Below are 17,582 nucleotides of genomic sequence, written 5' to 3'. Positions count from 1 at the left end.
ATATGATGAACCAATGCCAAATAAAATCCTTGAAGTGTTGCTTTGCAGAGTAGATTTTTCAGTATTGGTGCACTGAGACTATATTTTTTTGTCATAGCTATAGTTCAATATTTAAAGTTTTTATATGCTGGGATAATCACTTTATCTCCTTGTTTAATTGTTTGCTAATTTTGAACCAGGTGGCTTAGTCTGAGTCTGTAACTACAAGGTTGATGGGGTTTATTCTGTGGACTTTCTTTCAGGGTGAAAATGCACTGGCTGCAGTGCCAGAAGAGAGTCGACATGAGGGAAAAATAAACTTTAAAGTTTACAGAAAATACTTCTCTGCAGGAGCAAACTACTTTGTGATTTTTATACTCTTATTATTTAATATTTTGGCACAGGTGAGTTGTTGGAAACCACAAATAATATGGAATGTAGTTTGGCTTTGCGAGGTTTTTTGCCCTCTCCTTTTTTTTTTTTTTAATACAGTGCATACTTGTTGCTGAAGTGTTTAATCTAAAATGTTTTGGGTGTTCTTTAATAATTTTGTAGTGTACCCAGTACCCAAGTGTCAGCATGAAATTTTTACTGCAGCATTGAGAGGTCTTGCACTGATCCTTATTCCAACAATTTTAATACCTCACTAAAATAATTATTTTGGTGACAACATGGCATGAAAATTATAAGCCAGTGTACTTTGTTTAGAAAGAGAAGAAAATCATAAGGTGTATAAAAGTGGTGTTAAAAAGCAGTCAGAGTGTTTCCAGTTGAGGAGGGTAAAGAGATGTGCTGGGTGTGGGAGGACAGAGCCTGACAGAAGTGTTCAAAGAGCAACCTGTTGGTAAGTGCAGATCATGTGAAAAGTTTAGGTGGAGGGTCACTGTTTAGCAGAATGAGAAAGTAAGGAAGAGCATAGGCAAATATTTTGTGTGATGCAGACTGTAGCAGGTATGTAAATGAGTTTTTAAACAAAGTTATTTACAAACTTACTGAAAGCATGGTGAGCTGAGGAAGCTGAGTGAGGATACTTTTCGTGAACCTTTTTCTCTGTTTCTTGCTGAGAAGGCTCAAATTCATTTCATGGAAATTATTTTCTTTGGCTGTAAAAAGTAGTCTGTATATTTTAACATCTTACTTCTTGCTTGTCCTTGAATTGAGTCTGTGGGAAAGATAGCTAAGCAAGATCAGATCTCTGTAGTTGACTGCCCACAACTTCGAATTCACATGAACAGAAGTGTATTTTGAGACAATAACCCTGTTACATGTTTGTAGTCACCTTTTGTCACAGAAGGAAGGTGGCAGAAGGAGTTTTTCCCTCCCTCTCCTCTCTCATCCTCCTTCAACCCTGTTTCTGGTAATTATCTCCTGTAAACATAAATTTCTGGACTGGTAACATCAGAAAGTTTGTTAATCAAAAAGCATTTTGGAATATCTCTTGTAGCAAATTTAGGAACTGAGAAAATGAGTTCTTTAAAGTTCAATTAACATACATTAGGAAGAGCTACTATATTTTGTTTGCTAAAGTGTATTGCTTTCCTTTAGCTTGCTAACATGTAAGGTAATTTAAGGTAGCTTCTTTCTTTGTAGAGCACCTTCTAATGTGCTTGGCAAATTGCTACTGGTCTTGAAAGACTGGATGGCATACTTTTCTGAATATGTGATGTTTTCCCAGAGAGCTTGAAAGAATAGCAAGGAAATTTAATTTTCTAATTTTTTTTAATTTTGTGAGATGATTCTTGTATTTACTTCTTTTGCTCAAGGTGGCCTATGTGCTCCAGGACTGGTGGCTTTCTTACTGGTAAGTTGGTGATAATAAGTGGCTGGTTGTTTCTGCCTTTTCAGTCAAGTGCTGTTTGTTTAGCTGAAGAGGAATGGAACCTGCTCTAGAATAGTTCAGATCTTCCTCTGATTTCCACTTCTTTTTTTGGGGAAAAAATTTAAACTTTATGCTAAGTGTAGACTGTAATTGCATCTATTCATGTTGTGATGCATGATGGCATCAATACATGAGATCTTTTGAACTAAAGATTTCAACTAAAGAATTGAATCTAGAAACAGCTAAATGCACTTATTTAATGATGGTTATCTTCTGTGTGCATTTCCACAGGGCAAATCATCAAGAAAAGTTGAATCTCACAACAAATGGAAATAATGGAACAAAAGTGCCTGATCTAGACCTTAACTTTTATTTGGGAATTTATGCAGGTAATTGCATGTGCATTTGTATGTGTATGTTTATGTTTAAGAGCTATTTATTATCTGATAGAGATTTTTGAGAGGTGCAAAGCAATGTGTGGGGAAATGTGATTTCTAGCAGTAGCTGAGCAATGTCTTTACAGATTAAAAGCCTGAGTCTTGTTTTCTGATTAAATAGATTGCAATAAATAAAATAAATCTGACAGAAGAAATAGGTTGCTTTGGCTGGATTTTGGAAAGTAAATCAGGAATTGAGTATCTGAAAAGTCAGTCACATTAAGGTTGGGGTTATTGTCTATATATTAGTAAGTAATTGAGCTAAATCTTCAGTCATTATATGGATGGCAAGAGGGATTAGAAATGGATCTTTGTTCTGTGCTGTTCTAAAACTTGGCATGGCTACATTTCTTCTGAAGTGCCATAGAAAAAGAACAAGCTTTTAAAAGGCATCCTAGATGGGTATGCAAAGCAGGTTGTTAAAAAACATTTCAATATATTTCAATAGGTAGCATTATGCTTCTGAATATTCAGAAAAGGGCGTTGATCCTTGCATTCAGGCATCCAAACATCTTGAAAAACTGCTCTGAGATGTAGTAAAAATTGCCACAGAAGAATCATGTGCATGCTCTCAGATTCTGCTATTTAACACTCTTAGTGATGCACGGTTTTGTATGGCATGGTAATTTCTTCATGGAGATGTAAATGGTTGGTGTGAGAAAACAGGTGGAATGCCAGAGGAATATGCATTGAATGTATTCAGAAACATCTCCCTGGGTGAGAGAATAGGTGCAGGATTTTTTGTTTAGTTTGTTTTCTGGAATCCACGTGATCTGAGTGGCTGACAGAAAACATTGTGTTTGGCCTGGAAAGCAACAATTTAGGAGCCAGATGAACTTGGCTCTTATTTTCTCTGTGTAATGTCTTATTTCCTGAACCGTTCCAGTGGACTGCACAGTGTGATTAAATGTGGCAAATTTCACTTTCTCTAACCAGGTAGCTTAAACCACATTAGTGAAAATTTTATCCTTTAAGGAATATTTTGCTCTAGATAGCAGGACAACAAAAGCTACCTTTATATTGAAACTTTTAGATGACTTAGTGAGATATTTGCAATTGTTGAACAGACAGCATTGACTTATCTACATAAAATTGTAAGTGGAGTTGACAAAGTTATAGAAAAGTAGTACATTTTGCAGGAAATACATAATAATCCAACTTACCTTTTTCTATAATCTCTTAAACAGTACAAAACAATTTAACATTTTTATTTCTGATTATCAATATTTGAAAAAACAAGCCCACTCTAGTAGTTCCTTCTTAGTCCTTCTTGCTTCTGTGAAACAAAGATTTTGAAGAGTAAAATTGCTGTTAATAGGGAACACTGCTGGCCAGAGCTAGGGTACCAATTCCACACCTCTTCTATAAGGCAGACATGCAAAGAGCCCATGTCTCTTTCATACTGAGGTTCTGAGCTCATGAACAGGGAAAGCAAAGAGACAGACCAAGTGAAGGACTTGGAAGCATGTCTTGTTTCTCCTTCTCCCCAGCCATTAGGTCTGTTCAGGTCTGTTCTGGCAGGGTCATACCAACAGCTCCCAGCTGCTTCCAGGCCTGAGGAAAATTGTACAGAAATAGGGGGTTTCCAGGATGTGGTCCCTCTCCTTGTGTCACTCCCAGAGACTGCTGTTAGGAATGGGCTGTGCCACAGCCTCCTGCTTTGTGCCTCTCTGGCTCCCTTTTTGCATGACCCAGCTTTCCTGTTTGTGTATGTGCAGTTATTCTTGGAAAAATTATCTTCTCCTACCTGGCCTGGAAATCCTCGTCATCATCTCTTTTCTTAAAAACAGCGCCTCACCGAATGTGAGCAATAAACTGCAAGAAGACAAATGAAATAGAGATGATACCTTTATTTACTCCCTGGGAGGATAGAGAAGGAAGCCTATGGGGTAGCTTAACCATTTCACATAATTTAAAACCTCCCTCTTTCCCACTGTTACTGTAGCTGTTCCTGAACTGTGTATGATTTTAACCTGCCCTGAGAATAGGCAAGGTTTTCTGCTGATAGTTGGGGTCTAACTTCAGCATATCTTCAAGACCTGAGGTAGCTATGCTGATTTTTTGAAGCAGAACACGTGGAGCCTGAAAGCTCTGCTAAATGTAAGGTTTAGACCTTCACTGTTCACTCTTTTTGACAGGGAATTTGAGCAGCCACATTGGAGATTATGCACAGCAAACAGAGCAACAGCAATCTCAAATTATTTATTTCAATAGTTTTTTGCCCTGTAGCACCCTTGTCTTGTAAGCAGAGTTGTACCCAGAAGAGAAGCAAAGAGTCTGCACACCAGTTACCTAGAAGGACTGTTTCTTCTCATGGCATAAGGAATGCATCTTACATAGTGTGAAAGACACATAATTTATGTGATTTGGTGTGTTTTACAAGGGGAAGAATGGCATAAGTGCTTTGGGCTGATTGGGAGTAACTCAAGGTTGTGTCTAAATAGCCATGTATTTATTACTTGTTTAATACCTGCTGGCAAGTGTTGAATCTTCACAGTGACCTATGCAAGCCACAATTATACATGGCACTGCAAAATGAATTTTTTAGTAACACTGTTAGGCAGAAAGTTTCAATATGCATTTATCTCATGGGTTAACAGACATTTCCTACATTTCTATGAAGTACCAGTTCTTTCAAACAGAAAAAGAGAAATGGATTAAATTGATTCTGTGATAATAACTGAAGCTAGTGACAAATGTATCTGTGTTCTGCACTCAGTCTGAGTCCCCCTAGGCTTAAGTTTGGATTCTTGCTATATGCAGAAGTCCAGAGAATTTGGTTTTAGTGCAATTTTATTTTTAACTTTTTTTTCTTTCTGAAATATCCATATCTTTTTGGAGTCTCTATTCATGTTTTGTGGTTTTTTTTTAATTTCAGGTTTAACAGTGGCTACAATACTATTTGGCATAATAAGAAGTCTTCTGGTGTTTCAAGTTCTTGTCAATTCTGGTCAGAATTTGCACAACAAAATGTTTCAATCCATTTTGAAAGCCCCTGTCTTGTTTTTTGACAGAAATCCTATAGGTAAGTTTATTTTAAAAAAAAGACCCAAACCTTCAATATTTAATGTATCTCCTTGATTGCACAAATTGTACAATTTTTGGACAATTACAATTTGATGGTGTTTTTGCACTGCTGGGTTCTTTTGCTTCTTTTACTTAGACTTTCTAAATCTAAATTTTTACTTAAGCACTTCAAATTTTACAGTGTAGTACTTTTCAATTTCAAACTCAGACTGCTTATTGATGGTTCATCTTACTGTCTTTAAATGCAGCTTACAGAACAATGAATTAGCTGTAGCTTTGGTGTTGTGCGTGGACCTGCATTTGCACTGCTGTTCTGATGCAGTTTCACAGGGAGTCTCCCATATGCTCAGTGTGTGTGAATGCATTTTGTAAAACTGTGATCCAGATCCTTATGTTCTTCAAAAGAAAGGAGAGAGAAGCTGGAGCAGAGTGAAGAGAGTGGGAAAGTGGGTGGTACTGATTGACTAGCCAAAGATTTGTCTTTTACATGAGAGCCAGAAACCTGATGATCTTCACTCCCTTGGAAAAAAATGGACTTGTTCTCATAGCACCAGGAGGCATTTAATTGTAAGGATATATAGGGATGGCTTTATTGTTTCAGAGAAAATGATAATATTTTCAGGAAATTGATACTTATGTGGAGAAAAGGTTCATGCCCATGATATGGCGAATGAAATGAGTACAATCTAATCTTAAAGAACACCCCTACTACTGCAGAAAGTTAGGACTTTGTTATCTGGCCTGCTTGTACTGTGAGCGTGTGGAAATGTACATTCAGGGCCACTGCAGAGGCTTAGAAGGGAAGCTCAGGAAATGGGAGCTAGTGAGAGCACATGCCTGAGAAGAAATCCTAGTGCTGATGTGTCAGGGGTTTTCCTCTTCTCTCTGGGGTATGTGTGCGCAGCAAACACAGTAATTTCATTTTTGAGGGAATACTTAGTGGTCTTGTAAGAATGCCCATAAATCTGGCTCATAATAACAAACCAAGAACTAGAGAGAGAACATCAGCAACAATGTAGAGTAACACCAGTTTGCTTTGTAACACTGTGAAGCTCTAATTAGCAGTGCATTGTAAAACTGACATTCTTTAAATCTGCCTGTTGCTGGTATTCACACGCCGTTGTGACTTAGATGGGTGTTTCTGTTAAACAACAGATATTTTATAATAGAGGATTAACTTCAGGATGCATATATTTCTTTCCCTTCATCTTTCTTTTGGTCAGGGTAGTATGCAAAAGTACTGCTGTTCTGATCTCTGCATTATTTGAAAAAGGAAAAAAGGGAAGAAAAAAGATACATATGAGACAATGTTCTCCTTCAGAATTGCAGCATTTAGCAGTTCTGAAATCTGTTTGTAATATCTGTATTTCATTGTCTGATTTACATGGATTTTTTACTGTTTATTTATCCTTTAGAACTTCAGATTTCTTGCATTGAGGTGGGATGGTTTTTTCCCCCTATCTTTTTTTTTTAATATGCCTATGAAAGACATACTAAAAAGAAATTGAAGTTGTTAAATGCGCTTTTTTCTAGCTTGTGATTGTAATAGCTAAACCAAACTATTAGTTATCATATCCCATATTAGCAAAGCTGATACTGCAATGTCAGATCTGTCATTTAAGCATCCAGCATGTTCTCAGTGTTAGTGTGAGGTCTCTAAGACCTCAGCAGAATCAGTTGCTGAACTGAATTTTGCTGTTTTATTATCAGAAAAGAATCAGTAATTAAAAATTGCCACGGCTAGTATTTTTAACACACGGTGATCTGTGTTCCAGAGTTGAGTAGGTAACTTAAATAAACAGACGTCCCAAGCTCTTGGTAGTTCTTACTGGGGAAGCAGAGTAACGAGGAGCATCAGGGAGTCGACATTAGGAAATGGAAATGCGTGGTGAATCATGACATGTCTGTCAGCTCCCAACAGTGTAGATCCAATCAGTCTTGGTGAATAAATGAGATGACTTATTTCTAAAAAAAATTGTGCTTTGTGAATCAGTTCAGGCATAAGCCCAAGATCTCTCTTTACAGATTGCATTAGCAATATATGGGGAGGGGTGGTTGTAAAGGCAATAGTAAATAGCATTTTATCCAGATGATAGAAGAACGTCAATGTATTTTTGGAACCTGGATTACATAGCAGAGAGGGAAAAGGAATAAAAGGACCCCTCTCTTGTCTCCCTTCCTAGCCAAAAATACTTATATGTACACAGATTTCACCTTTAAATTCAGCATAGGTCTAAAAAGAATTAAACTTTACTGTCTATTTTGCACTGGAAGAACCTTATTAATAAATGACTCTCTCTTTCCGTCTTAAGTGTTTAGCCTAACCCTACTGAGCTGATAGTCCTAAGTGACCAAAGTACATTGTCTTACCCAGCATGCAGAAAAAATTGCCGTTTATTTATGACTGAAATTCTAATTTATCAGCAGGTATCTCTACTGCATCACTTACATGGCTGTTGTGAAAGCTTGATAGGTAGCTGAACTGTTAGTATTTGGGTTTTATTACATCTGACTTGTCTGCATTTTTTTCATAGAAGTTTTTTTTTTTTGTGTAGAATTTGGCTCTCTGGAAAATTCCTTTGCTCTTCTACCCATATCCCAGTAAGGGAATGACATGAATGTCAGAGTATCTGTAAAGTAGGAAGATGTGGACGTTTTCTATTTCGTGTGAATGCTTTATATATTGCACTTCACATGTCACTTGCAGGAATAAAAAGGGGTTGATTTCTGTGCATGTCTAGCACAAGAGGGCAGCATGATCTGTTTTATCCCAGTTGAGCATTACAGAGGCTTCTTAGAAGGATAACAAAATTCATCTGTTGTGTTTTTAGAGATGATATTTGAGGAGTCAATTTTCAACCTCTCTGCTGAGCAATAGTACTGTGGTTCCATTCAGTTGTCTTAATTGTCTGCAAGAATAGTATTTTCTCCTGATCTTTTACACAATAAGCTTTTCAGCTTCATGTAGTGCTGAGTTCAGGAACTTTTTTCCTTTTGGAAATAGTGGCCAAAAAGTCAGATAACCCTCTAAAGTCAGAAGACTCCCACCAGGGAGACCTTCTTCAGCCATTATTCCTTTTAATTTCTTTTCCAAGATGTTTGTAACACTTCAAAACAGATTTGTTATAAAGCTATGTGAAAGGGACCCGGACTTCAGCAGCAAAGACTTGATTTGGGACTTGCCACTTTTGAAATGAGTTTCTCATTGAATAGTTCAGATGGTCCTACTTTTGACAAGCTTCAGGATTTGATTCAAGATTACTTGCTTAGCTTGTAAATGAATTGTTCTTTTCTGGGTTTAGGGACAGAGATTAGAGAAGTGATGCTAATGTGTAACTGCATAATTTTCAGTTATGGTGGTTCTAGTGTAAATTCTGTGTAGTTTTGAATTGCATTGAATTTAGGAAGCTGAAACCTGCTGCTGCTTTGCTGATGGGTGCTGTAAGAAGGAATGGATGATATGCATTAATTTGTTCAGATAAAATAGAAATCTCTTCCCCTTCTAGAGAATCTGCCTGAAATTTAAATTGAACCAGAATCACTACAGAAGTGCAGCTTTTTCTTTTTTTTTCCCCCCAAATTGTATCTCCTCAAACTGTTGGTTCTGACAGTTAGAGGAGGAAAAGAAATATTTTGGCAGACTTTGCAGCATTTCTGGTCTTCTTAGAAATGGGAAGCACTGAATTGTATGATGTTTGTCCTTGACCTGTTAAATTAACAGATTTTTTTTCCCCCACAAATGCATTGTGGAAGCATTAAATAAACATAGATCCCTTTGAGTACTTACCTAGACTTTGAGATTTGACCAGGTTATAGAGAAAAATACTCTTTTTTTTGGTTTGGCAGCCAGAAATGGCACGCTGAACTGATAGCTAATAGCAGCACATGAAAGCAAACTCCAAATATAAAAAGATTAAAATGTGAAAGAAAGCTGTTGTTATAATGAAGTTTGTTTTTCTTTAAGGCATAAGGATTTTAATTATAGTGTTCATAAGTCAACTGCTGAAACGCTTATAATTTGACAGAGAAAGTTTCTTTATAGGATTAAAAGCATGTTCATCAATGCACAAATGACTATCTGCATTTTATCTGACAGAAGTGTCAAATGGGCAATGTTGTTACAGTGTTTCAACCATATAATATTTGCAACGAATATGGTATTTCAGCAGTCTGAAAATTACAATGCTGATAATGAGGTTGTTAAATTATACTTTATCAGATGGATAGTGAAACTGCTCTAGTTAGTGTACATTAATGTATGCTTGTTCACACAAGTGATTCTGCTGAACAAGTAGCATGTTTAAACAAGAAATACTGGTCTTAAACGGTGTGATTTACAGTAGGTGGTGTTTTGGCATATCATGCAGTTAACAAGGCAAAGCTTCATGTTAAGATACTTCGTTTGTAGTCTCATTCGTCAGTGATATAAATATTCAGTAGCAATGCCAGGAAATGTATTGTATTCCTATTTGACTCAATGACTCAATTGCTTTCTTTATTTCTTTTTTTTTTTGGAAACAAGATCTGTCCTATCTTTCTGATGCAGTTTTCAGATATATCCTTGTGGTCAAGATGAATTCTGCAGGGTTGTGAAAAACTGTACCAGCTCTTTTGACAGCTTTCATGTTCTCTTAAGCTAATACAAAAAAATGCATTGTCCTGAAAGCAGCAGAGGCTTTGTTTTTGACTCTCTGTGCCAAGCTCTAAAGGGCATTCACATGTGCACAGGTTTGTTAGTTTATGTTGAAAAAGAAGTCCCTATAGGACAGCCTTTTGTTGTAAAATAAAAACACAGATTCTCTCTTCCGTGTTGGTAATCACTTGCATTTGTTGTTATTAAGATGGCAACACAATGGGTTCCATCAATCATCAAGATCCTTAACAACCACACAACGTTGTAAATATTATGTTTGGGTGTTTGAGTGGAACAGCTCGTCACTGAAGTAGGTGTGGTAATTAAAACCTGTTAGGTTGCTACATGTGTTAAAGAAAAAACCCTTTAATGTTTTTTTCATATAACAATGGCGATATGTACTTTAAATCTTATCAGGGCGTGATTATTAAATGATATTTTATGGGAGTTGCTCATTTACTGTTAGTATTATCATGGCTTTGTTAAGAGTTTAAATAGTCTTATGCTTCCATGTGTTTTATCACCATTATGATTCTGTCAAGAGCTGTACGAAGCTGATTGCTATAGGAGTAGTCTTTAAAGTCAGTAAATGGCACTCTGGAGTTATGTTTACATTTATTATCTATTAGCGTAACTCGATTCAACTCTATCCTGTTCTTTTCCGCAATAATAATTGAATGAAACTTGGCCATAAAGCGATGAGACAAGCCCATTACATTTTCAGTTCACCGAGTCAGACCTCACCCCATTTATGCCTACTATGGGAGATAAAATTAAAAGCTTTACAGAAAAGCTGTTTGTAGGAGGGGATGAGGCATTATTTGACAGGGAAATAGCGTGAAGCTTGCACTGACAGCCACTTCCAAGTGCAGCCTCTTGCTTCCCTGGCACAAGATTCCGCGTCCCTTCGTAAGGATTTTCGATCTTCTTCGCATTAAGATCGCCTGGTGGGGAAAACAGCCTGCTGTGAAACTCATTTCTGACCATATGCTGACCTGCCCAGATACTGCAAAGTCTAGTGTTTTCATTTACTGAAGCAGTTACAGAGAGAGCTGCTCTCGCCCCACCTCAGCCGAGCAAAAAGGAGGCATGGAATGTCGAGCAAGACAGGGAAGCCTAATTAAAAATACTGGCTTTAGAAGACTGCACAGAAGCTGTTCAGAGACATCCCTTTCCTGCAAGTGTAGCTGGAAAATAAAAACGAAATTTTGTTTTAGTCTTGCATAGCTGGCATGCTGTTTTGGGGAGATTTGTGGCGATGGGGAACTGAATGTTGGTTGGAGACACTTGAAAACAGAGGGAGAGACTGCTGTAATATTGATGGAAAACTGCAAGGGGCTTAAAAAGAGGGCCCAACTGAGGCGATGCAGCTACAAATAAGCTTTTAGAGATAATCCAAAATGGAGAATTTTTTTTTGTTATTTTTTTTTGTTTTGTTTTGATAATAACTATTTTAAATATGTAACCCTTTTTTGCTATTTTTAATCTGTTTATAAATTGTGGAATGCTGCTACAACTACTGTGGATAGTGGGAACTGGAGGTGCCACATGGATAGAATGTCCTCTCTTGCTGTTCATGGATGCCTGTTTTGGATGGGAAATGAGCATCTCTGAGAAATGAGGAAAAACTTATCAAAACTCAATTCATTCAACCTTAGAACAAGGCATAAGCATTTCCAAAAATAAATTGCCTTGGAGAAGAGCTGGGCGGGGATAATGAGCAGCCAGGTGGTGAGACCACCTATAGGGAATGTGGGAAAGGCAGTCCAGCTCGTCTCCCCCTCTGGTTCAGTGTGAGCTTTGAACATGTGGATCCCCCACCCCGGGTGACAGCCATGCACATCAGGCTCTTGGCTGTGCCATAGCCTTCCGCTGCTGTCCCTTATGGACACACAGACACAGTTAGACCACTGTGCTGTTTGCAGAAAAACTAGCCCACTGTGATGGGGTGTTTTGGGGTTTTTTTTTGCTTAATCTGAGTAGCTGGAAATTAAAATGAAACAAACACTATCGCAGTGCAAACTCATTTCATTAGCAGTGTTCTGCTTTATGCTGCACAGAATTCTTTCTCCCAGACGGTCCTAGGTAATCTGCACTGCAGCATCTGGGTGAATTAATTAGTTGAGGTTTCTTTCTTTTTTTTTCTTTTTTTCAGATTGCCAGCATCTTGCAGATTATGCAATAAGTGAAGATTAGTTTGTGCCTGTGGTGATCTTGTAGAGTGTTTGGAAACAAAAGACACTTCTCGATCCAAAATTAAAATTTTAGTGTAGAAAAGAATGGCAGTTGTATGTGAATCTGCCTGTTTTGGCAATCCAGACTAAAGCCTGAAGAATAGAAATAACAGCAGAAGCAGAGTTATTGAATCAAACTTGACTTCAGTGTGTTGTTCGGTTTAAGAAATACAAACTTAAAGTTATTTACAAATAGTACAATACAGTACAAATAGTACAGTTTACAAATAGTACAATAATTGCTTGACAGGTCTTCCACCCTCTCTTCCCCAGATAATTTTTTTTCCTTCATCAAGACCGTTAGGGACTTTGTCTGGGGCTTTTTGTTATGTATTCAGGTGAACACATATGCAGAACCTCCTTCAGGTTTTGATTTTTGATGTCATTTTATGGAAGATAATGTTACATTTGGAGAGGACAACATTATTCCAAGCTATATATGTTGATAGCTACCAACCTTAAGAGAGCTTTTCAAAGTGTTCTAAAATAACATCAAACATATGAAAAACATTTGTTTGTTTGTTTGTTTTATTAGGTAGTGGACAATAGTCCTGTAATTAGAGTGGTAGTATGTAATGGACATTAATTATTGCTTGTGGCTATACTGACCTTGAAGGCAGGTAGCTTGAAACTGGAAACTGCATGTTCATTTTTGTTTGGGATTTGTTTTAATGTTCATTTAAATTTGGGCTCTTGTTCAGCATTTTCCAAGGTGATTCTTATTTGCATACTTAGTTGCCATAGTTTTTGATTCTGGCTTGAGCAGAATATTTAGTTGTGGTGGTCCCAAAGGGAGGTTGTAGAGTGAGGAGGTTTCTGAAAAGTCTGGGTAGGCTGGGCTGCCTTAACTATGACTCACCTAATGCTGCGTAGGAAGTTCACGGAGCCAGCAGGCAAAGCAAGCTGCTGCATGGCAGAAAGGTGGCAGTCTTCATTCTCAGCTGTTTGATTCAGAGTAGAGTGCCTTTTGTGCTCAGGAGGTGGTTTTGGTTTTGTGTTTGTCTTTGCACTGTTGTAAAAGACTTATAAATGACTTCTGACCTAGTTGTAGGATTCCTTCATCCTTCCTAATTTACCAGTTAAAAGAAGACCATAAAGGTCACTAATGTTTCTCAAACTTGAGCTTTTATCATGTGCTACTTGTGCAACATTTATGACATTTGAAAATTCAAAGGAAGTTTAGAGTTCAACTTTGCATAAGGTCATGGTTTCTCTGTCCACTGACATGGTTCTGGTCAGTTTTCGTCCGCCGTGTACTGAATTCACCCTCTGTTTTGTCCAGGAATGCTACTTTTCCTGCCCTCTTTCAAGCATAAGTCTTTACTAGCTTGATTTAGTGTTGGGGCAGGGAGTGCAGAATAATCTGAAGGTGTTTGGAAATCTGAGAAGGTGAAGATTTGGAACTTGGACATCCTTGATAGCAATTATAAGGAATAATAGATGAAAGAGAGATGGTCTAACTCTTCCTCAGTTCTTTTTATCAGATGTGATGACATTTCTGTGTGTGTGTGGTAAACCTCTTTTTTTTCAATGAAGTCGCTGTCTGTTTAATATGTAAATGATGCAATGCAGAATATTGCTAATTCGTGTGTAGGCAGGAAAAAACACTCTGACACTGCTTTGTGGTAAACTTCCCTTCAGTGGGAATACGTGCATCTTTGTCCCTGTGTGTGTTCATTTCTCAGCATAATTTCGTGTTCATCAGTTTGAATGTTCACAACCTAAAATAAAGAGTTTGATCTACATTTTAGGCAAAACTCCTGTATACATTCTTAAGATGTCATAATTAACTTCTCATACAGGAATACTGTCCCTGCCCCATCCTTTCTAGGACATGCCAGGAGGACAGTAAGTGATTGGATGCCAGGGGCATTTGCTCAGTGCTGCGTTTTTCCCCACTCTGTCCTTTTCAATGTGAATATTTAAAGCTGTAAACTTTACACTATCTTGTTCCTCTCTCCTTCTGGAGCACCTATTTTTTTTTTTTTTTTTGATCTGTCATGCTTATCTTTAGAGAAGAGGTGATGTCTATCTCAGAGAGTTAAATCCCTGTGCTTAAGGATGGGTATCTAGGATTTGGAAAGTGACATTTAGAAATTTACCATATTTTTAAGATTTATTTTTAAAAAAATATATGTTTATGTGAAGGCCCAACTCAGGCTTTCCTTGAGTTTGGTACAATACTTCTTTCCTTTCTCCCTTCATTCCTTAATTCCCCAGTTTCCTTTTAGAAGAACAGTTCTCCTCTCTCCTGTCTGAACAACCAGCCAAAAGTAAACAATTACAGTTATCTTTCCAGAATATTTCTGGTATTCCCTGGCTAAAAAATGTTGAAATGGTTTAAGGAAGAGTTGGTAGTTCTTACCTTTAGTCAGCTAATATTCCCTTACCATTGGAGAAAAAAACCCAATTGTTTGGTGCTCCTTTGAGACAAAAGATACCTGCAGAAGCCTCTGCAAATTTAAAGCCTCAGAACTGTGAAATATAGATGGTTTTAGCTTTAGAAGGGTCTTCTTTTTTTCTATTAAACTAACAATATAGAGAGAATTTTTTTCATCAGTGTTTTCGACAGAAAACTAGTTATTCTAGACTTATTCCAATATTAAGAAATCTTATCTAAGGAGCGCTTTCAAAATAAAGCCAAATTTGAGAGAAAAAAGTGCCTTGAGGTTTTTATAAAGCTGACAAGTTCTAATATTCCAAATACACAGTGACAATGATCTTCTTTTATAATTAAGCTACAAGTATGATTTCATATTGAATTCAAAGCCATTCACTGAATACTGCTTATATTTAAACCCCCAAAAATCCCCAAGAGAAAAAATGGAAAAAACAATCCCAACATATTTTTTTTAATTCAGATAAGAAAAAATAAACTCTGCTGCACCTCTATTTAATAACCAGTGTTGCTCAGCTACTACTGAAGGCTTAAGGACAGTGTTTAGAAGTGATTGTTCAAAAATAAGTGTTTCTCTAAGATTATGAGGGCTTATACAGATGATTTTGTTCACCTGCTGAGTGTTCAAGAGTGGAAATGTCCAATCTGACGCTTTCCAGAAGTGTTTGTTTGCTTGAAAAAATAGAAACATTCCTGTGGAAAAATAGAATTCAATTAATTTTTGTCCCTTCTTAACCACATACTAAAGCAATATTATTATGTACTTTTAATAGAGACACAAATGTTTAGTGGAACGCAAAATCCCAGGTTTCTGAAATGATATGAGGTGTTTTTAGGTTAAAATGTAGTGCTGTGAGCCCTGCTTAATTTGTTAATACCTTCCTGCTCTTCCTCTGTTGTTTGTGCTTCTCATTAGATGCAAGATGTTAAAATGCTTGTTGAGAACTTGTTATTAATTTTAAAAAGGACACAGAAGTGTTTTGAATAGAAATTTTACTTATTGTTCAATTAAATGGGCAGAAGGAGAACAAGTTAGTACAACTGGAAGACAGTACATTTATATTAGATACTATGAAAAATTCTTTGCTGTGAGGGTAGTGAGGCACTGGCACAGGTTGTCCAGACAAGCCTGTCCATGCCTTATCCTTGGAAGTGTTCAAGCCGTGTTGGATGGGGCTCTGAGCAGCCTGGTCTTGTGGAAAGTATCACTGCCCACCGAAGGGGGGTTTTGAAATAGTTGGTCTTTAAGGTCCCTTCCAACCCAGGCCCCAATGTGTGTTTATTTGACTTTATGGGTCTTGGAAAAACAGAAGGTTACATTCATTTTTTGACTTCCTGAGAAGGAGGTGCAAAAATACTCTTCCAGCTAGTGACCTGCAGCACTTTGGTAGCTTTGGGTTGTATCTGAATTACTACAAAGTAAAGGCGATGGAAAAAAACTTTCAGCATGGAAGGAGAGGGCTTTAAAGACCTTTAATACCTCTCAGATTTGGTGCAAAACAGAGATTTATACTTTAACTTTCATTTCATCTTTAAAGGGGCTGTGGTTCTTTGTAGTGGAACTTGAGCAGCAGGATGGACAGAGAATGTTGTTGGTGTAAGAGGAAGTGTGACAGGTGTAGCATTTGCTCCTTAGACCAGTTTTTCCTCTTGCTGTGTGCCTTTCAGCTGTGATACCAAAGCAATTCAGAGAGGAACCAGAGCAACAAAGGCAGTTACTTTAATTAATGAATTTTATCCTCAAAGGCTTTTCGATCTAATTTGGTCTTCTGATTTTCTGTTGATTCTTCCAAATGCTTCAGACTTAGTCAGACAAAAGCCTTTTTCTTCACAATTGTCAGATTTCATTGAATCTCGAGTCTTGGTGATAGAGCTTAATTGTCAGCAAAATAAGTCTTGGTTTCTCTAAATTGTTTGATCCTCAATTGGTTTAGAAGTGACAATATACTTTCATTTACAGGGTTTAGATACTGTTTTCATGTGGCATGTGGAGCAAAGTTGGACCAACCAAAAACATTATTTCAGTTGTTTTCTGTCAGGGAGGCTTAGACAAAGAGCTTAGTCTCAGATCCTTTAAAGTTCAAGCATCTGCCACTAGGGGCAAAAATTATTTTCCTGTAGGCATTCATCTTTTATTGTAGATTTACTGTGCTGCTTCACTTGGTTGATAATCTAATTTAAACCCCAGAGATGATTCATACCTCCTCAAGGGGGATTCACAGCTAGTTTAAATTGTGTGATGTCAGAACTTTTCAGTTCTTCTAGGATCTCTTTTTTGAACATAATGGTCCTTTGGGTGTTTGAATGCACTGAGGAGTAAAGAATGTAACCCTTGCAAATCGTAACACTTGAGAGATACTGTTTCACAACATACCTTGGATTATTTTTCAAATTTATTTGGCTTTCTAGTTTAGGTAACTTGTGATGTCTAGACTTAATTTAGGTCCTAATTATGCCCAGTGGTCTATTGTGGACAAACTTCTGCAGGTGTGAGTGTGGTACCTGTTGAAGAAAGGAACTTACTGGAAGGGAGAATAGATCATGTGCTGTGCTAAAGACTTTTGTTTCATAAGCCCGGCATTTTAGCATTTTGTATACGTGTAATATGACAGTTTTCCAGAAAAACACTGGATTATGAAAGGTTACAAAACCTTGGTGTCAAGAGGCATTTTCAATTTCCATTCTCAGAAAAGCAGAAGAAACAAATAAACAAACCCCCAATTGGCCAGAAGGTCCTAAAAGGTTTTAGATTTATCCAAAGACTTAAACTTGTTCATGACTCCTTCCTGAAGGCATGACCACTGTGTAGTTGACCACTAAAAAGGTTAGGAATTGAATGTTCATATTAGTTTCATATTATATTCATATGTGAACTGTTATTTGAGGAGTTCTTCTCTAGAGTCAGGCAAGGACAAAACAGACATTCAGAAAATTAAGAGGTGTTGTATATACCGTTCAGCTGTGTTGAAAGGTTTATTGAGTGCTTTTCATATGCATTCTAAAGTTAAGCTACATTTTGAAAACTATCAGAGCCAACATTAGTTCTCCAAATATT

The 17,582-nt window shown here is 37.2% G+C and overlaps 1 protein-coding gene across 1 annotated transcript in view; it reads left to right on the top strand.

Annotated features, from left to right (window-relative positions):
* ABCC4 (ATP binding cassette subfamily C member 4) overlaps window positions 1-17,582 on the top strand; it is a 125,522-nt gene that overhangs the window by 34,046 nt on the left and 73,894 nt on the right. Inside the window, exons 16-19 of the mRNA XM_031059556.1 lie at window positions 243-383; window positions 1,743-1,780; window positions 2,090-2,187; window positions 5,114-5,260. Coding sequence (XP_030915416.1) covers window positions 243-383; window positions 1,743-1,780; window positions 2,090-2,187; window positions 5,114-5,260 — 424 coding nt within the window. The remainder of the gene's footprint in view (window positions 1-242; window positions 384-1,742; window positions 1,781-2,089; window positions 2,188-5,113; window positions 5,261-17,582) is intronic.

Source organism: Geospiza fortis, unplaced genomic scaffold (genome assembly GCF_000277835.1).
Source record: "Geospiza fortis unplaced genomic scaffold, GeoFor_1.0 scaffold84, whole genome shotgun sequence".
Classification (NCBI taxonomy): domain Eukaryota; kingdom Metazoa; phylum Chordata; class Aves; order Passeriformes; family Thraupidae; genus Geospiza; species Geospiza fortis.
Note: the sequence above shows the minus strand (reverse complement) of the source record. Positions and strands in the feature narration are given on the sequence as shown.